This window comes from Macaca mulatta, chromosome 2, assembly GCF_049350105.2.
Source record: "Macaca mulatta isolate MMU2019108-1 chromosome 2, T2T-MMU8v2.0, whole genome shotgun sequence".
NCBI lineage: Eukaryota > Metazoa > Chordata > Mammalia > Primates > Cercopithecidae > Macaca > Macaca mulatta.
Window position 1 is genome coordinate 9,323,208 of NC_133407.1, and position 21,855 is coordinate 9,345,062.

Genomic DNA, 21,855 nt, shown 5'->3' on the forward strand with positions numbered 1-21,855 from the left:
TGCTATTAAGAAAATATATTTGAACAAAAGATGGCAAAAGTAAATGAGCTAGAAACCAAATGTAGGATAGATTGAAACAGTTAGCCTTGGAGTAGGGATTCCATTTAATAGGCTGTGGTAATAATTTGTTGAGCAGAATTAAAAACCTGATCTAATAATACAGCTATAAGCATGGAAAGGAAGAATAGATGAACAATTTTGATAAAAGAATGAGCTTCCCGTTTGACATTTGGGCATTGGAATACAATGCAGCCATATAGAGATGGGATCGTATATAGGATGTCATTGGCAAGGAATCTAGAGAAATCAAAATTGATGGACTTCAGGAATGGATAACTGGGACCATATAAATACCACAGAGAAATCCAGGATTTTGATGATGCTCAATGTAAGAGGCCACTGGGACACTGATATTTAGATGATTAGCAGACAGAAATGCAAAACTGAATCTTGGAATAAATACTGGGAATGGGAATATACATTTGGAAGTCATCCTTATAAAGTGGTAGCTAAAATACTAGAGACAGTGAGACCCCCAATGAGAGAATAAATCAGGATAAGAGGGCTGAAGACCAAGACTTCAAAAAAAAAAAAAAAAATGCCTACATTTAGAGAGCTTAAGCAACAGGACCTAAAGAGTCTTCTTTCCTAAGTTGATGACCAGGCACTCATTTGATAACAGTACTTGATAGGCTCAGCAGAATTTATTTTCTAGTTTTAAGAAAATTTGGTTATTCTGTATGAGGTCTAAATCAATCCAATCAAGCTTTTAAATTTTCGGAAATACTAAATATTCAAAATCATAAAGTATTACTTAAAAATAATTGGTTCAGTCTAAAAATAGGGTGGGCCAAAATGAAATTTTCAAGTGGCATATCTTTGGATGATATACTGATGGTACCAAAAAGACTCTCAAAAACCTATACTCCCACGGGCGAGGGAATAGCCAAGTTTGTTGCGGTTTCCAATGAATGACATCAGCCCTGTGTAGGTCTCAATCAAAATGGGTTCGGTTAACACCATCAGTTTCTTTCTGCTTCCAGATCCAGTTGAATTCTTGTGGGCATTCTGGATAGCTGGAACAAGCTTAGACATGAACCCAGACAACTGAAGAAGAAAAAAAGAAGGCACAAAGTTAGTTACTGTAGATTAAGTTGAGAGATACTCACCTCCCCAGCCAGTCTTCACAGAAGTTGACTTCTGTCCTGGGGCTGCAGTTATTCTTACTTCTTAAACAGAAATGGTTAAATGTATCTCTATTAAGTTAATACAGTTAATAACTGTGCTTAACTCTATTAAGACTAACTTTCCTCAGGCTCAATTTTGCTTCTTAATGTCAGAAATAATATGTGATTTTTCAGTTTGTTTATCATCCATGTAAGTCTACCAAGTACCATGTTAGTTTTAGCTGATTTAAGATTTTTTTAGTATACAAATAATTTGCATCTGTATTAGTATTGTAAACTAACTCTCTTTGTCACTGATATATGAAAGGGCATCTGAAATTACTTAAGAAATATCGATGAAGCGCCTACAACACGTTCCAGAGACATTTTAAGTTGAACAGACAGGCGAAAAAACCCGCTGTCACGGAGCTCACATTCTCATGATTGCAGACAAAAAATGTTAATAAAAATTTGGAGGGTGATAAATTCTAGAAGGAAAATAAAATGTGGCAAAGGGATAAAAAGTGAGGAAAGTTAGAGTTACTTCACTTACTGTATTCAGGGCAAGTCTTTCTGGGAAGGTAAAACTTCAACTGAGACCCACATAATGAAAAAGAGCTAGCTATGGGAAGAAGAAATTCCAAGCAGAAAACGCAGCACCTGCAAAAGCTGTAAGGGAGGCATGAATTTAGCTTCTTCAAGGGACACAGAAAAGACCTGTTAGACAGAAGTCCAGGGATCAAAGGAAAGAGGTTGAAGCACTAGGCATGAAGAGTCTTCAGGGCCACATTAAGAGCTTTGGGTTGCTGTGATTTTAAGAAGGAGTTCAATGTTGCACAATGTTATTTTGAAAATAATAATAATCCTAGCTACTGTGTGGAGTCGAACATAGAATGCTGTTAGGGCTAAGAATGGAAGCAGGAAGGCAAGATGAGTTTGGAATTCACTTTGGGAGTCCAGACAAGATATGATGGTGGCTTGGACAGCGTAGCAGTGGAGACCATCAGAACTGGTTAAATTAGGGATTTTGGGGGCAGTGGGGTCGAGCCAAAGAATTTGTTGGTGTGACTGAATTTAGGGATGAAGAGAAGAGAAGGATAAAAAATGACACCCAGATTTTTGGCCTGATCAACTGGGTAGATGGTGATGTTATTACTGAGTTGAGAAAGCCTAGGAGAGGTACAGATTGGAAATAGTAAGATACAGGGATGGAGGATTTTGTTGCAGACATGTGGTTTGAGTTATCTTACCAGGAATCCTCTTAGAGACTTTCAGTAGGAAACTGGATGTAGAATCTGGGACCATGAAAAAAAATCAGATAAAAAGTCCGTGTATGTAAATTTTTCATAATAATCATCGCAGACCCAAAAGTCAAGAATGATATTCATAAAGGGAAGCTAATAGCCTAAACGCGATAGGTTATGGGACAAAGAGTAGGAATTAAATTCAGGAAATTCTTACTGGATAAGATACTAGGCATTGTGGGCAAAGTAGAGGGGATCTGGTAGGTAAACTGAGGATCTAAATGTTACAGGGATCTGTAACAGGTTGTTCTCTGGGGGGTAGGGGCGGGGGTCACAAGGTGCTCAGCAGAGGAGCTTTTGAGCCAGGATGAGCCAGGAAAAGGAATTTCACAAGGTAATGTCATCAGTTAAGGCAGGAACAGACCATTTTCACTTCTTTTGTGGTGGAATGTCATCAGTTAAGTCAGGAACTGGCCATCTGGATGTGTATGTGCAGGTCACAGGGGATACAATGGCTTAGCTTTGGCTCAAGGCCTGACACAGGTCTCCTGACTTAACTCCTGAAGTTCTCTCTTTATAACGTTGCTGTTATGAGCAGGATTATAAAATTCTAATTTTTAGAAAATTTAGTTTTAAAATTCTGATATTTAGGGAAGAATTCTTGTTCCTCACTTGCAAAATGGAGACAATATTACATTCATTAATTTTTAAACCATGTTCTTTAGAACACTAGATCTCCTCATAGATTGGGTGACTACATATAATTTATCATCCAGATCTAAATTCTTTTGAAAAGAAAGGAAGTGCTATTGTGAATAATGTTGGGACAACAGGTACCTGAGGGTTTGAGGAGAGGATGTCAACAAAAAGTCAAAAGTCAAGCAGGTAACTTGTTTCAGTCTCTTCAATCACATTGGAGCTGCTCTATTTTTATCATCAGTTTTATATATTTGAGTTCCAAGTAAGATTTTATTTCCAAAAGGTTTCTTTTTAAATGAAAATCACTTGCCTAGGAAACTTTTGCTCTGTCAATCAATGATTTAATTCAAAAAGATCTATAGTGCCCACTCTCCAACAAATCTCTCAAAACCAGGCTTAAATCCTGTATCTTCCACAATGCCTTCCCACAGACTCAAGGGAAAAGTCAACCTTTTTTTCTCTTATGTTTTTCCTTTACCTATACCTCCACTCAAATCTCTCATCTGGTTTTCTATGCAGTAGAGTCACAAATGTGGCTGTCTGTACAGCTAAAACAACGTTTCTTCACCTTGGGACTATTGCTATTTTAGGCCAGACAATTTTTTGCTATGGGAGAGAAGGTCTCCTGCATGTTAGGATGTTAATCAGCCTTCCTATCCTTCACCCACCAGATACCAGACAGGCTTCCACCCCAGATGTGACAACCAGTAATATCTCACTGGGACACTGGGACATTGTTAAATGTCCCCCATGGGCAAAATCACCCTGTCTTGAGAACCACTGAGCTAAAGGAAGTATAGGATCAGGCCGAGCTGGTCTTAAGTTGGAATGATGGTACTCACACAGCTGTGTGACTTCAGGCAAGTTATTAACTTTGCTGAATTTTATAGTTCCTTTGCCATAAAATAAGAATATTAATAGCATCAAATTTATCAGGTAGTTGAAAAGATTAAGTGAAATAAAGGGTTTGTATACACGCTGTGAATAGAGGTGTGCACACACATGCACTTGTGTGCTCATATATTATATAAAGGATTAGGAAAGCAGAATGAGATGAGCCTGAAATTTGGAGTTATATTGCAAGGGCCATAAAGGAAGCTTGTTGCCAGGAATCAATAAGTAATAACTGCTTAATCATCACTGACATCATCCTCATCATCCTTATCAAACCACGATCTCTTAAAAATCAAAGTATAATTCATCTCAACAATTCTATTGTAACACTCTGGATTATCAGGATCCCTTTTCATAGATCAGTAAATCTTGTCCAGTTGGATTAGTGAATGCTTCCTCAGGCTTCATCATAAACTTCATTTCTTGAGAATCCTCTGTGGAACTCAAAATCAAAGTGCTAGAAAGTAAAAGTTGGCACTATTTCATACTCAGTGGATTTGGCATTTCACTGGAGTCAGATGGACTTCATTTCCAGTCATTTCTAGGATCCCCTTCAAAGCCAGGGGAGGGGATGGTTACAGAGAGACAAGCAGGGTGACAAGCAGTGCATTGAAGGAGAGGCAGACAAAAGGCCAAGTCCCCGAGCTGGCTCTTGAGCATTTCAAGCACCTGAACTAAATCTATGTGACAGGAACGCTGTGTCATCTGATATGAATACCACCAGCCACATACTTTTCCCTAAAAGCTTTTATGCACCCACCTCTGGCTCTCTCTTTTATTTCAGTCCCAAATACAGAGGGTCAGATTTTAACAACTCCAGTTACACAGGGGTTGTGTGTTGGTTAGGATAAAGTATAGCAGTTACAGCAGTGTGCGTGGTGGGGGCAGGAGGAACGCGGTATTATTCTTGACTTTCCACCAATTATTTACCAGCTGAGTGCCTGGTCCACAGGTTTGCTTTAGGTGCTGCCTGCCAACAGTTCATTGCCTAGAGTCTCAGTTTTCCTTATTACAACCACCACTTGCTTCCTGTTTACACTGGGTAAAGAGACCAGGTTTCATGCCTGTAGGCCCACATTCCTCAGTTGAGCTGGTTTTCCGAGCCTGCAGGCTACAGGTTTCAGCCTCCCTGTGTGTGGAAGGAAGTCTCCTGTCATAGAGGGCACACCCGTCCAATACCCAGTACTTGAAATCACTTGAGAAGTCACACTGCTGGACAGACTGTATATATCATCCTTGCACATTTTTTCTGGAATTATACTTACAGAGACCCTGTGACTATAAATTCAAGTGTGTAGAGAGAAATAAGAAGAGGCAGTAGCTTCTTTTTTCTTACACGGGAGAGGTTTCTACCCATCGTAATTTCCATCCTCATCCTATCCCATCCCCCAACCCTCCTCTCTGAACACATGCAATATGTGCACACACACAAGTGCACTTTAAACTTAGCTAAACTGAATTAGTCTTTATCGGAGAACATTATGTATACCTTTGTAATTTGCAGCTTTTAAACATGCTTCCTCTACTTAAAATGTCTTTTCCCACCTTCTTTGATGTTTAAATCACCCATACCTTGAGTTTCATATCAAATGTCATCAGACTTGTAACTTTTGGACTTATCTGTTCCCACTTTTGGGCTCCTGTAACACCCTGTGAATCCCCCTATTTACAATCTTAGCACTTTAAATTATAATTTGTGAAAGTCTTTCCTGCCTCCTCCCACTATGCCGTAAGTATCTGTAGGGCAAAATCAGTTTTAGTCTTCTTTGTAATCCAGAACATTCCCCATCATGCAATAGTCACTGCCAGGTAGGTACTCAATGAAGATTTGTTGAATTGATGTAAAAGGCAAACAAAGGGCTAAGAATATAAAGTTAAATTTGATTGCTAAAACATTGGTTCATTTGCATGATCCACTTGAAAAGATGGATAGAAATACAACAAAAGAGTACAAAGGGTTGGTCTGTAGATCATTATGGTTACAGAGCACTCATAATGCGTTCATTGCTATTCATCAGTTCTGGGTTCAGTACTAGTCCCTCCCAGGAGTACTCACTCCAGGAACCCAGCAAAGCGATGGTTAAAAAAGAAGAGATAAGGCTACAAGTTGCAAATACAAAGTAGATGAAATAATTGAGGATAATTGAGCCAGGTTGTGAGGTATAATATTACACCATATCACATCAATTAATACAAAATACACACAGTCTCTCTCTTTCTCTCTCACTCACTTTCTCTCTCTCTCTCTCTCTCTCACACACACACACACATAGAGACACACACACACACACACACACTTCTTTCAGGCTTATACCCATTTCCCTGAATATTAGGAAATTGGGTATGACATAGAACTATTACTATATGACCTCAGTCACTTATTCCCTCTGAATAAGTGTCCTCATTTTCTTTAAAGAGACAAAATCTTGCTCTGTCATCCAGGTTGGAGTGCAATGGTATAATCATAGTTCACTGCAGACTTGCACTGCAGACTTGAACTCCTGGGCTTAAGCAATCCTCCTGCCTTAGCCTTCCAAGGAGCTGGGATTATAGGTAACTGGAATGGGAACACAGGTACTTGCCACGATGTCTCGTTAATTTATTTTATTAAATTTTTTTAAAGACATGGTCTTACTATGTTGCCTAGGCTGGTCTTGAACTTCTGACCTCAAGCAATCCTCCCACCTTAGCCTCCTGAGTCACTGGGATTACTGGCATAGGCCACCACCACACATGGCTCAACTGTTCTCATTTTTAAAACAAAGACGCCTATCCTTATCTTACAGGGGTTTTATTAGTTGAATTACATGAAAATATTATTCAAACTGTAATCAATAGATATAAAGTACAATTATGTAATAGTACACTAGATACTTTTTATGTCTCATAATATTAAAAGCAGTGCCAAAAAGCTACTATTTTATTTTATATTTTCACAATTGTTTTATATGAGTAACACAAAGTATGTACATGAACAGATTGGAAACATTTGGTGAAGCAGGGAGGTAAGCAAGACTGTCTGGGAAGAGGCCACTTGACCACCATATTTGCCAGATGTGGAAGTGGTATAGAGTTAGTGAGATGGGAATAGTATATTTTGACATAGCATTGTATAAACTTTACAGCAATTTAATCAATAAATGCTAACAGACTTAGACATAGAGTAAATTTGAATTTGAATGTGATTATGTCCATTAATGCTCTTTCTTTGGGTACCTTCCTGAACCACCAGTCCCATGACTACTCAGCTTTGGCCCAGTGTTGTGTAATCTCAAACCTATATCACCAGTGCAGCTTTCTCTACTAAGCTTCAGACCTAAATTTCTAACTGCTTGACAACCAACCTGACGCCAAGTTCTATAGAAAAGCAACATGTTTCAAACTCAACGTGTCATAAGCTGAGTCCCCAGACCTACTTTTTCCAGTTTTCTGCAATCAAATTAATGGAATCACCATCTACCCAATCCTGAAATCTTGTCATCTTTGACTTCTTCATTGTCTTCAATATCCTATCAGTTACTTCATGAATAACTCAAAATCTCCTCATCTTCTCTCCCTTCCTACTGCTCCTAACTTAGTGTAGGCTCTTATATCTGTTAGCTAAGCCATTATAACTATAGTGGGGACTATGTAACATTAAACTCCAATTAAACCAAATTACTCTTTATCTAAGAACCTTCTGTATACTTTTAATTACCTCCTTTCCTTTTTGCTTGATCCAAATTTCAGTTTCAGTTAATTAGAACTCTTGAAAATATTTGCATTTTTATCTGCCTCCTCTGTTAAGCACCGCCTTCCCCAAAGGCAGGAACCTTGTCTCATTTCTGTTTGTATCCTCAACAACAGTCATAATACCTGCACTTTGTTGGTGTTAGAAAAATCTCTTGAATAAAGAGATTCTAGATACAGTAGAAAAAAATGACTCTGGGTAAGAATAAGTTTGAATATTTTCATGTATTTTAAAATAATAATTTGTTCCATTAGATTGTAAATAATTTGAAAGTTTTGATTGTATAACTCAGCTCTACGTTATTCCCTCCCCGTGAGACAATAGTTTTCTTAAACTGAATTAAATTGCTTCAGGTATTTGATTAGTTATGCATTTTCCCCATATTCTACTTTTTAACTAATTCATTCATCAGAGAGATGGAAAAACCAGTTTATTAAACCCTTTTAAAATCTCATGTTTTTGCCAAAATATTCACATAAAAATATTCTAGATCCCCCAAATTATCTTTCTTCTTATTTATTCTTTTACATTAACATGACTGGGTCTTAATCAAAGCCAATCTTGGAAAATGTCCTAAACACAAATAATTTTGTGACATAAAAACCAACAACAAAAGAGAAACTAAGACACAAAAACCTGGATCAAAGCACTCATCCTCTCACATTCCAGATGGAAATCATTTGTTTTCCTAGAGAGCTGGGACTTTGGGTGGCCTTTGAATAAGAAATGGCTTGGCAAATGAAAGTGCCAGACTATTGCTAAAGGAAAAAAAAAGATTAAAAAACTTTGGAATAATAATTTAAGGAGAAAAACCTTACAGGAAATACACTTAACAGATCCACAAAGTAGTTTGATTGGCTAAAAGTCAACCAACCAACTAACTGTCTATCACGTTCATGTGTGTGTGCACGTGCGTCCCACCTGCTATTCTTACTTCCATCCAGCAAGAGCTACATGAACATCAATTTCCTATTCAGCCTTTGCTACTGGGAAGGCTGGGGCAAAACCCAATGCTCTAGTCTACTAATTCCATTCATGGGTATTTGGAAAATAATACCCTCTTTGATATTTTACTTTTCATCTTTCTTTTTGCATTATTTGATTGTATTTATATATAGCAGAATAAGATAAAGCACAAACAGACGTCAGAATGTGACAGTGTTATTTATCTGCAGTTTATAGAGCTTGTTCTTTAATTCCTCACGCTGAACTTCTTCCCGCAAAGGGCATTCAGGGAATGACCATCTAATGCACCAGGTATGAGGAATAAGAGAAGACTTGGCCCAGGAAATGATGGATGTACCAACTGAGGCAGTTAGTATTTATTTTGATTTACAATAAAGTACAATTACTATTAATTCAAAAATATATATTATTTTAATGGTCGGAACCAGATGACCTTTAAAGCAGGAAAATGTCTTTGGGAAAATAGGTTATCAAGCTCTTTAACTTGGATTAACAGATGTTTTTAAAAAGAAACATAATGTGTTCTGCATTGTTAATAATAATTTTTGAAACAGACTTTGAAGATTATGGAACAATGTATTAATGTGTTGTTATTAATAAGAACTTCTAGAAACAGAGAAGTCTGACATTGCGTTTGAAGTTCGGGGCAAGAGCAGGATGGAAATTCCCGCTCTATCTCCCTGAAGCCCTCGATGAGTCTATTCTCATATTCTTGCCTTCAAGTAGGTGTTAGGTTGTTCTTATTGATTGTTTGGTTTTTTGGCTTTCAGTGGTAAAGAGTCAGGCTAGGGGCTGATGTTGATGCTTGGGTTGAGAAACTGTGACATAGGAGTGTTCCACAGAGTGGCAACGTGATTCATATGCCAAGCTGGTTTAGTGTCAATAACAGCTTGAAGCCTGAGGGAAACTAGGACATTATAAATCCCTGAGGACATTTGCATAATTCTTGAGAGGAACATTGACTTTCCATGGGAGAATAATGTGATTCAAGGTCATTTCATCTATGTATTAGGGGGGAATGAAGACTCCATCTAGACTGTAATCAAATATATGTCGCCTCAAATTCTTTTTAAAATCCCCAGGACCTATCAATTTAAAATATTTTCACACACATACATATATATTTACACTTGCATGAATAGGTATGTTTAATGCAAGAAACATAATATATGCCATCAACCACAGAAAGTCTTTAGATGCAGATTGCCAAGTTTTGAATTCATAGCAAATAAAGAATTGTCATATTCTGAAATGAATGATATAATATAAAAGCAAACATAAAAAGGACAGAGAAGGTAGGAATTTCTAGGTCTATAAGTGCACTCATGTGTATATTTGGTTTTATTGAAAATACAAAGTTTGATCTTTCACTACATTTTCAGCTCCAACTGTTTTACTTCTTGACTACCTAGAATGCCTCAGTACTGCTTAAGATACCCGGGGGAGGTGAGAGAATAATAGAAAACTGTTCCCTTTAGAAATGAGTCTAAAATCTGCTTGATTAGATGAAATTTAAAGACAAAGAAATTCTGAATAACTTTACACTTCATGGAGTATTTATACACACATCATTCTATTTAACCTTATAATGGTCCAGTGAGGTTGGGAGGAAAGGCAGCGCTCATTATCCTCATTTTAGAGGTGAGACTACCAAGGCTCAGAAAGAGAAGTGACTTAATCAAGCATCACCACACATTGAACCACATCGAACTATGCTTTATACTATTCCACACTTCCCTGAATAAAATAATTAGAATGTGATTATATGTGGGAAAGTATATACACCCTGTAGGTAATGCATGCAATTAGTAAGGTGAAAGCAGCATGTTATATATAAATATAATGTATATTTACATATAAAAACAGACTGACTTTTTACTAAAAAAATCTATAAACCTATTACTGTTTTTGTCTATATAAATTGCTGGTTTTATTTTATTTTATTTTATTTTATTTTATTTTATGTTTTGTTTAGGAGTACCTGTCTCTAGAAGCACATAACTCCAGCAACAAAGCTAATCTAAGAGTAATACCCAAGATGCCTCCTACCTTGCAAATTTCCAGGAATTTCTCACTGGTGTATTTCATAGGGTGCTCAGTGAAAGTAGCATAAGGAACTTCAGTAGACCATGGGTTCCAGCGGGACAGTAGGGACTGCTCCTCTGGACTCCCCCAGTAGATCCTAAGGCCTTCTCCTTGTCTCCTACAAGAAAGGGGTTTTCCATTAGATTAGTCATTTCCATTTCCAAAAAAAAAAAAGATAAAAAATGGAATGTAATACATCAGTCCGCCTTCATATTGCTGCTAAGTGGCTTAACTCCCAGCTAGTTAAACTGTTCAAAGGATTTTAGGGGGTGAGAAGAAAAAGGTGAATTTGGTTTTAAACATAGGAAATTCCAGGTGTTTGGAGGAATTCTATGTGGGAAACACCTACTTGGAAATGTGAGTCTGATACTCAGAACAGTGGCCAGAGCTGGAAATACGGATATTGACGTCACGCCAAGATTCTGATGGTAAGAATTAAGAGAGAAAGAGACGAGGTATCAAAGAGGTGAACAGTAACGGAACAGTTCAGATGGGAGACAGTTTCTAGAAGAAAGGAGATGCCATGACAATAACAGTTTCCACAAAAGCAAGAACTGACTAAGAAAAGACATGGGGCTTCTCGCATGGTAGAACATACATGATTTTTGAGGGAGATGATGACCAACTCAAAATGTTCTGCGACTTCAGATTCTGAATCTCATTGTCCTCTATTCTCTGCACACATTCCATTCAGTGAAATTGCAGCAACAAACGTGTCAAAGCTTGTAGAAAGACTGTGCCTGCCCCTTCCTGTTAAGTTCACAGTCTTAATCGACAAGATGTGGGAGGAAGTCACTCGCATAACCCAGGCCTGGTCATTTAGTGAACCTAAGTGCAGAGCAAGAGAAAGTAAGCTTGAGACAACAGGGAGAGGACTCATGGCAGAGGAGTTGCAGCCACACTGAATAACAAAACCGTGTTTCTGAGGCCTCTTTCGCATGTGTCCATCAGAATTTATGATTTGTGGTTTTAGATATCTCTGAATGCAAAGAGATGCCCGGAGGTTAAGCCAAACTCAGGTACCTTGCATTCGACAAGCTTGGAAACTAAGTTGCCTATGGAACATCACAGATGTCTCATTTTGTCTAAAAATTAAATCCTGGGATTTCTGGAATGAAAAACCAGAGCTTAATTGTGGTGCCTCCACAAAACTGCCACTTCCTGTATTAAGGAAGGATTCCTTCGGGAATGCTGTTATGGTTTCTGAGTGTTTATCCATGTGGAGATTGTATAAGCACAATTTCATACAAATGCATATAACACTCCACTCCCCAATTGGTTAATACCTTAACTTTTCTCACAAAAGGAAAGAAAGAAAAGTCCCTGAAATGTTCTGCTGGCTAGTTCTCAGATTTTTGATGATTATATTTGAAAACTGATACCCTCCTTTCTTTTTGTACTTAATCCTTTGCCCAAGAAGAAAAAAAAAAAAAAAAGAAACCAAACAAACAAACAAAAAAAGAATATAGGGGAAAAAAAAAACCAGAGGAAATAAAAATATTGAGAAGAATAGAAAAATAGAAGATAAATAAATATACCTCTAAAATTTTCTTTCTCCCTCTCCTTCTCAGCTGGCATGCTGGCATTTATTATCCCCCAGCACTTATTTTTCTGGCCTGACAATAAACTCTAAACTCAATGAATATTCTATGTGTGCTGGTTAATAGAGCATTCTGGATTGAGTCCATTAAAACAACTTGCACAATGGAATTATTTACTGCTTCATATGTCAATTTATGTGCTGGGTGCAATTTTGCTTTTATCCAAAGGGGATGAAAATCTGCCAAGAGAGCTTGCTTAATAAGTACACATTATATTCTTCTACCTTAGGGAAACCTCAGATTAAGTTTGAGCATGAAATTCACGAGCGACCCTATTTCTAAATAACCAGTCAATCTGAGTATAACAAGGACCTTTCTCAGAGATGTTGTACACTTCCAAATATACAAGTTCAACCAACCTTCTTTCCTGAGCTCCAGAGGTGAAAACTAGGAAGATTAATCTAAAGCTAAGTTATCTCTCCAAGGGTGGGGTTTCTCAGGCCATCCAGCAGAGCCGTTCGTATCAGAGTGCTATGAAAGACTATCATCTTCTTTTTTGTCAAACACCATTAGAACAGTCGTGGAGACTGCAGGTGCCTTTATGACCAGAAATACTTTTTTTTAATAGTAACTTGTAGTCACATGAAAGAAATCCTGGCAGGTAACAGAGTGGAGTAAAAGTGAGGTGAGCTGGATGTCCAGGAGTCCTGTGATACAGTCTCGATTTTGACACTTAATGTTACGCGACGATGGGCAAGCTTATTTCTCTTTCTGAATTTCTTTCTGAATCTGAATCATTTCTCTTTCTGAATCTTCTGAATATGTCTTCCCATATTTAGAAAAAATATGACTTCCTCATCTCTTCTCTAGAGTGTCTCTATATTGAGACATTCCGTGACCTCAGTCACTGTGTGAAGAGTGGAGGCAGCTACGGTCATGACGCCAGTAACAATCATCTGGCTGGGTACACACAACATCCATAAGCGGTCTTGGGGTATGAATTCTCTAGTTTAGAAGCATCTAATTAGCCCCACTGAGCAGAACAAGTCCTCTACTGCAAAGGTCACACCAAGTACTATCCTATCATTCCAAGGGGCTTTCAGGACCTACCACAACATTCTACAAACATGGAAAAGCTATTTCTCGGTGGAATTGCAGATAAGGTGTCAGAGCTAGAAGGGCTCTTGGAAGCCATAGCCTAGTGCTTCCTTTCTGTAGATGGAAAAAACTAAGACTCAGAAAGTACCAGAACTTTCCCAAAGCATCACTACAGGACAGGGATGAGCTGGCAAGAGTCCTGGTTTCCTGAGACCTCATTCAGGGGTCTTTTCACTATTCTGGGCTAAGGTACGAAATATATTCAAAGCTAAAGCCCTGCTATTGCATAACATTGCCTTATTTCCAATAGACACAAAGTTAAAAGAATTGCTCTGAGGAGGCTGCCATCATTCATGGGTGGAAAAGCCTGCCTAGGGATCCGGTCAGTTATCAGAAGAAAACCTCTGTCTCAAAGCCAACTATGCATTCTTAAATATACTCAATATGAGCAATTTTGAGACTATAGGAAAATAAGGAAGCACTGGACGTGAAGGAGACAATTACAAACAAGTTAAGTTGTCAGGGTAAGAAGACTGGGTCTTTGGCCAGGTGCGGTGGCTCATGCCTATAATCCCAGCACTTTGGGAGGCTGAGGCGGGTGGATCACCTGAGGTCAGGAGTTCGAGACCAGCCTGGTCAACTTGGTGAAACCCCTGTCTCTACTAAAAATACAAAAATTAGCTGGGTGTGGTGGCAGGAGCCTGTAATCCTACCTACTTGGGAGGCCGAGGCAGGAGAATCACTTGAACCCAGGAGGCAGTGGTTGCAGTGAGCCGAGATCATGCCACTGCACTTCAGCCTGGGCAACAGAGCAGAACTCTGTCGCAAAAAAAAAAAAAAAAGAAAAGAAAAAAGAAGAAGACTGGGACTTTCTCACTGAGCTGCTATGATGGGTTAATTAAAGTCCTAAGTAAAGATTGCCAACACCAAATAATCAAGAAAATAAGTATTTGGAAGTTTTCTTTCTGTAATCATACTCGGTGTAAATCATGACTTTCACTAGCTCTGTGTCTTTGGGCATTTCACACCACCTTTCTGATCTTTAGGTCACAATAATTTTGTGAAAAACAAGAGGATAATGAATGATAAAAAGTTTTGTTTCTATAAGGCACTGTCCCACTAGTGTATATCGAGTGTCTACTCTGTACCATACTACCCACTCTGTACTGTTAGAGATCTTATATTTGTTCTTTTATTTAACCCATATAGTAATTTTGAGCTATTTTTGAGGACATAGATGTAGTTACAGGAAATAAGTTAAAGAATATGACCAGATTTAATCAGATCATCAAGTCAAGAACCACTAGTGAAATGTAATTTAAAAAAGGGACAGGGAGAGGAAAAACACTGGAATCACTGGACATAAACAAAACCAGAGAAGCAAATCTCTAGCACAGAGGAAGTGTTGGGATGTTTTATGTTTGTCTTCACCTATTGAACCCTCTTCCTCTACCTGTGTCTGGGTCCAAGGATGCTTCTTTTGTGTTCAGCTTCTGCCTTCCATCAATGTTTTCATGTGTAAGATTTCTGCTTGAATTTAAATCCATCAGAAATACTTCCATTCAGATAGCTTAAACAAGCTCTTCAATTCTCTTTTCTTCAGTCTGAATAAGCCTAACTTCTTAATTATATTTTCTGATGGGTTAAAAATAATCTTTTAAATCACCTCAGAGCTGATTCTCTAAAACATTCCAAAGTTCTCTATTTTCATTTCCATCATTTCCTTAGCACAGTCTCTATGCAGGGTATACAGAAATGAATAAGACTCAGTGCCTGAACTCTGTAAGTCCATGATCTGACAATCCATGAGCCGATTTTACTATCAATTTGTTCCCAGACTTCAAAAAGCACAAATAGAAACTTGCAAGTCTCATTATAGAAATAGAGGATCACTTATTACAATTTTTCCCACTTTCTATCCTCAAGGAAACCAGCTGGATCTGGCCTCCATTCCCACAGTAGTGGAAGTAAGAAGGGCAATGTACTCTACTTCTAGTAAGTTCCAAAGCCTCCCAGAAAGAGGCAGAGGCAGGGGAAGGGTCCCATATGGACTTGGCGGAAGAAGGTTTGTAATAGTCACGGATTTTTAGGATTCTAAGCTATCTGAGTTGGAAGGCCTTTTGGAGAGGTCAGATTCTAATTCTTTTATTTTAGAGATATGTAACTGAGACTAGAGTTTTCAAAGATCGCAGTTCTTACTTTAGTCATGTTAATTACAAGTTTCACTCAGCGACTCAGATTCAGAATTCTACTCAAACACCGTTGTTGGCAGGATAGAAGAGCAGAGCAATTACTACTTTAAATCATCATAGCAGACCAATAGAAGTTTTACTTTCTACACAAAGAACAGCAAAGACATGCTGAAGGGGTGAGCTTTACACAGTAGAAACTGCTCGTACTAGCGGCAAAGCACACAGTGGTGAAAAACAAATAGGGCTTAACAACACAAAAAGTGGCTGCAGGTTGGAAGAAGGAAAAACATTCTTTGATAACCAACTTTGTAAGAGAATAAATTATTTTTGACAGGAAGGACTCCTCTCCTCTAAGTCGTTTTTAACTGAGCTAGAAAATATGCCAGTTAGTACTCAGTCTGAGTTAATATACTCATTCCGTGCATTCTTCTTTCTTCAGGGAGAAGCCACATGCCCTCTTGCATAGGGCAACATAGCTGGCTTCCTCTCCCTGGACTCCTCACTCTCCTTCTACCCTGGCCTCCAAAGAGTCTCTGTTAAGGGACTAACCTACCTGTCAGCAGAACTGAATGAGGACGCCTAGCTCCCTAGAAGGAGAGATGGCAGCTTTTGTTACTACCTCCATCAGCCGCCCCTCCTTTCTACTCATCTCAAATCTCAAAGCTCCACCACAGAATTAAAAACATAGCTGGAGGCACCAAACCGAGATTTATGAGGAAGCACAGACATTAACTCTTGCTCTAAACGCAGGGCGTGTGCTTGTAAGTATGGGTGAGCAAACAGAGGGAGGCTGTGAGTGGGAGGAGGCGGGCATGCGAGGGGGAGAGAGCAATTCAGAACAACATGATCTATTTTCTTAATGTCTCCTTTTCCCCCACCTTAGAGAATGTATTGTTGAAAGGCAACCTTCTAGGCCCATGAAATGTTAGTCTCTTGCTTATTTAATCTGGACAAAAGCAGAGACAGAGTTGGCACCCTGGAGGGTATTCAATGCTCCTTTGCTCATTGAATGACCTCAGAGGAAATATTTTCCATGACAAGAACCCAAAAGACGCTGGCACAGAGTCAGACAATAAGATTTGCAGAATGTGTTTACATTCTCTCCATGTCCCCAGGCTGTTCCAAACCCATGGGCAGGTGCTGCCTTTATCTGCTCTCTTTGCTCACCTGGCTCCCTCCCAGAAGTTTCCAGGGCCTTTAGCTCAATGAGATTAACCACTTACTGGCAAGGGTAACCACGAAATTCTATGGGTTATATTACTTGAGGCAGAGGTCAGTAATAAATAAAGCAGATCGGCAATGTTCATAAAGAAAGGATTCAGGGGCATTGTGGTGCCATTGTAAAAACCTTGAGTGAGAATTAGAAGGTCTGGGTTCAAAAGATGGATCTTCCACTATTCAACTGGGTAATTTGAACCTTTTACTTCTCTGGGCTCCAGGGATCCATCTGTAATATCAGGTAGTTAAAACTGGATCATTTATAAGGTCCTTTTCTACCCCCAATATATTAAGATCTATGCTGAAAGACCAGAATAATTTGTGTTATGCTGGTTAAACAAAAAAACCAAGAGATAACCCAAGGGATAACTTAATGAATACGAGAAATTCTCAGAAGACTACAAAGACTTGACCATTCTCCTAAAAGGTGAAAAACAGTGATCTTAACCTGCAGAAAAGACTTGAGGTTAAATCAAAAGCAGAATTTAGATCAAGTGAGAGTGAATAATTATAAAAAGGGTTACCAAAAATGGTCATGGAATCTCCCAAGTCCTTAAAAGAGATGTTTATCTGCTTGGGAAAGTTTAAATGTGCTTGTCCTAGAGGTGGTCATGTTCATGGCTGAAGAGAGGAAGACAAAGTTTCCAAACCAAAGGTCCAATTTAAGATTTCATGACTCACAATGTTGGAATATATATGTGTTTGTGCAGTAAATATTTATGCTAAAATAAACATGGCTGCTTACAATGCCAGTTACATAGAAACCACTTAATGAACTTTTGTTTAATGAAGGTGAAGGAATGAGTTTACGGACTAAGATAGGATGCCTGTCAATTTGAATGTCATATTATTCCATTTTTAGAATGTTACATGTTATGGTAGTAAGATCTCTGGGCTGGTAGTCAAAAAAAATGTGGTTCAAATTCTTGCATTTATAGTCACTTTCTTTGTGGTTTAGACTGGGCACTTTTCTAGATGTGCCAATTCCATCCTTATAAAATAAAGAAGGCACTGGATTAGTGTCTAGAGGACACTCCAACTCTACACAAATCTAACATGTTTGACCCATCAGAGCAGAGGATTACCAACATTTGGGTTTCACTTAAATAACACAGAGAAATATTTTTTTCTCCAGTGAATTTGGATGAAAGTCATTCTCAAACTTACATACTTATTTTCTTAAACAGATTATACTAAAAATAGCTATTTTTAATTAATAAAAGTTAACAAAAAAAACACCAGATTTTAAGACCTAGAAAGGATTTATTATTCATCATTTATGTCCTGTGTCCTTGACCCCTTAAATTCGCCAAATATAGACAGAAATCTAAATGTTACCCAAATTAATACTCAAAACCATGATAATGCATTCCTATACTGCTTCCCTTTAGGAAAGCCAGCTGTTGTATATGAAGAGTCAGACTGTTTGCCTAAAGCTCTAAAAGATTCTTGACTGCTAAGTTTATTGGTTCTTATGTCAGCTGTCTCTTCCATCACCATCAGGCTGCCATTTCTTGCTGCTATCAACATTCCTGACTTTAGCTGCTCTTTTCCTAATTTTTTTTTTTAAACTTCTATTGACAGGAAAACAAGGAACATATTATTATTGGGATCATGGGCAAATGATAAAAATATCCTCTTTATCAGGCCATTTATTCTCAGGAAAATGCAACAAGTTATTAGAAAAAGTTGTGTTTTCTCAGATGCCATTTAAATGGAAAGCTTATCCAATGAAGTTGACAATAAATAGCTTTTGAATAAAGGAAAAGAAACCGGATGCTACTTTAAGTTGTGAGCATCTAAATGGCCTATTTGAAGTCCATGTCTGTCAGAAGGAAACAAATGTCATCCTAGGATTAAAAGCGATAACTTTCTTTCCACTGATGAGGATGACATAAAATGTTGTCATTGCTAGAGTCATACTTTGGCAGACACTGGCATTGTCATATTCTGTACACAGAGCCTCATACCCTGATCTATCCTTCAAACATTTTAGGGTGTAACTCCCTCAAAATCGAACAATTACTTTAAGTGGGAACATTTTAAGTAAATCCCTGATAGAAATCCTCCATAAAGTTCAGAGAAATTGCTCTGGATACAATTGTGATGAAGATTCAGAGGAAGGAACAATCTCTCACAAAAGGTATCAAAAAAAGGCTTCATTCATTCAAAACATCTTTACTGATCTTCAACTCTGTACCAAGTGCATGCAAGGACCTCGAAAGAGATATAACAAGCCTTCAAGAAACTCAGAGCAGTCTAATGATTTTAGAAAGTAGGGGGCCTTTTAGCTGGGGTTTGATGGATATAAGACTTTTGACAAGAAAATAGCATTAAGTACACTGAAGGCAGGAAATCACAAGAACAAAGATCCACATAAAAAAAATTTTATATGTGCTATGTGCCACAATTTGTGTGTTTGTGGTGATTGTAATTATGTCCAGTTGAGCTACATGTGAGTAAGCAGGGTGAAGTCAGACAGCCCAGAAGAAATCTACAGAAATTGGTAGAGGTTGCAGGGGAGGGTGCTGTGATTCAATAGAAAAGTGCATGGTCCGGAGCAGCCTAATTCTAACATGGAAGCTAGTGAAGAGTCACTGAGGAGTCAGTAGGGTGTGGTTTAATTAACTGAAAAAATGTGTCTCTAACTGCCAGATGCAAAACTAGAGAAGGAAGAGGCATGGTGTGTTCAGAGATGAATGGAACCCGTGGCTAAGCTGGATGCCTTCCTTGGTCTCCAGGCCAAGAGTGGGGCTGGGCCTTGCTCTCTGTCAGCCTCCTGCTGGGTGTCACTAAGAAGACTAGAGGCAAACACAAAAGAGGATAAAATCAAAGATGGGGTGGTAATGGTTATAATGGCAGAAGAAAAAAGGGAAGAAAACATTACATGAAATACAACCTTTATCTTCAACAGATTCAGTGATGGTTGCCATCATTGCAGCAAGATTAGCAGGTTTACCAATCTTGCTGCACCTTAATTTTCTGTTAAGTGGAATTAGTTGTATTTTTCTCAAAAACATACTATAAAGTGTTAAATATAATTTCAAATGTGAAGCCTCTAACAGTGCCTACTAGGCATTCAATATTTGCTAGCTGGAAAGTCTTTCAGCACAGAAACGTTTGTGGGTTTTTTTGTTTGTTTGTTTTTTGTTTTTTGTTTTTTTTTTTTTTGAGATGGAGTCTCACTCTGTCACCCAGGCTGGAGTGCAGTGGCACAATCTCGGCTCACTGCAACCTCTCCCTCCCAGGTTCAAGTAATTCTCCTGCCTCAGCCTCCCAAATAGCTGGGATTACAGGCGTGAGCCACCGCGCCCAGCACACAAACATTTTGTCATCCATTATCTCCTTGTTCTTCATAAATTATTGATACCTGGAAACTAGAAAGGAATTATGAAAATTCTAAAGGCACAGAGCTAGTGAAAGCCAGGATTTGCAACCAGATATTTCTGACCCAAAGGTAGAACTCTGACCTGGATTTCTGGTCAAGAAACATGAGCTCTACTGGTAAAGTAGGAATGTTGAGGATATCTGAGGGCTGGTTAACAAAGGGGACATTTACTGGCATTGCTGGCAGAAGTTGCCTACTCCTAGCAGTGCTCAGATTCTAGGTCTGGACCAGGAATATATCTTCAGTGATGAAAGTGAAAAGCCAGATGCAGGGATCTGGAGCTTATCTGGTCTAACTCTGGTTCTTCTTCCTACAAACAGCAAAGCAAATCTGGCAAGAGAAAGAGTAAAATCTTAAGAAGGATAACATTAAGACTGCTTTCTTTCCAGTTCATTACCCTGGCACTAAACCTGAGTGCGAAGCATATAACAGGATTGAAAAAGACACAATAGAACTTAAACACTATTGACACAACTCTTTTTCTTCTTTTAAAAATTCTTACTTTCCATAATGAGCACCTATTATTTTTACATGGAAATGATAACCTGCATATTTAAGATGCATCATCTGTCTTAAGAGCGAGGACTAAATGTTCCAGGCAATGCGCTAAGACATCTACATACATTATGTCTAGTTCTTACCACAAGCTCACAAGATAGTTTCAGAATCTCTGTTTTACAGATGAGGAAAGTGAGGTCTAAAGACATTAAATAGTAGGTGCTGGATCAGGCACTAGATTTTAGGTCTCTTGATTCCACATCCTGTGATAATCCCACGGTATCCTATGGCTATACAGGACAATGGAGAAAAGAAGCATTTATAGTAACCAATTGTTTGTTTTCCCAGTGAGCGTACACGAAGAGAATCATTATAGAGCTTACTTTTTTATGTGTGGTCTCTCTTCACCTAATCTAATCTACTCTCTACCTTGCTCCACAGTGCCGCTCCAACTAGCTCAAAAAACTAAAGTGGCTTCCAGTTGCCTACCAAATTCAGAAACACTTTCTCAGCCAGATACGCAAGGCCTTTTGAGTAGAATTCTAGCATGCATTTCCAGTATTCAAAACCACAGCCCCTCACAGCTCCATCCAAACCATTCGACTTGCTGAGCCTGTCTTAAAACATTTGTGATAACTTCATCAATATGAAATTATTCTATATACTTATGTTACATCATCAAATGAACTGTGAGCTGATCAAGAACAGGATCGATGTCTAAATCATGTTCATGGCCCCCATAATATCCATTTTGCAGTTCATGGTCAAACAGGTCGGACATGAGTAGACCCATGGTCTTTACTGTAAAACAAACAAACAAACAAACAAACAAAACACACACACACACACAACTCAAAATAAAACAAAAATGCCCATTCCTCAGAACAGAGTGATCTGGCTCCAGCTGCTTTTGTTTTTCATTAGTCTATATTTCTGAGTTGTATTGTTTAAAAATGAGATTTTAAAGTGTTTCCTGTTTGTTTGAGGGAGATAAGAGAAATCCTTCAATTTTGAGGGGTACATAACAGATATTTCGAGCAATGCCCAGGATAGAAAGGGTTGTACGTTTCCATGTGTATAGTATGTGGTTTGCTTTGAAAGTGTTTTGCTGCAGATGCTGGCATGTCACATCTATA

At 38.4% G+C, this 21,855-nt stretch overlaps 1 protein-coding gene across 6 annotated transcripts in view; it reads right to left on the bottom strand.

Moving 5' to 3' along the window:
- Positions 1-689: 689 nt before the first annotated feature.
- TPRG1 (tumor protein p63 regulated 1) overlaps positions 690-21,855 on the bottom strand; it is a 365,690-nt gene continuing 344,524 nt past the window's right edge. For all 6 annotated transcript variants that reach the window (XM_077991227.1, XM_077991224.1, XM_077991222.1 and 3 more), the window contains 2 exons: positions 10,749-10,902; positions 690-1,107 (listed from right to left, as the gene is read on the bottom strand). In XM_077991227.1, coding sequence (XP_077847353.1) covers positions 913-1,107; positions 10,749-10,902 — 349 coding nt within the window. In that variant the 3' untranslated portion in view covers positions 690-912. The remainder of the gene's footprint in view (positions 1,108-10,748; positions 10,903-21,855) is intronic.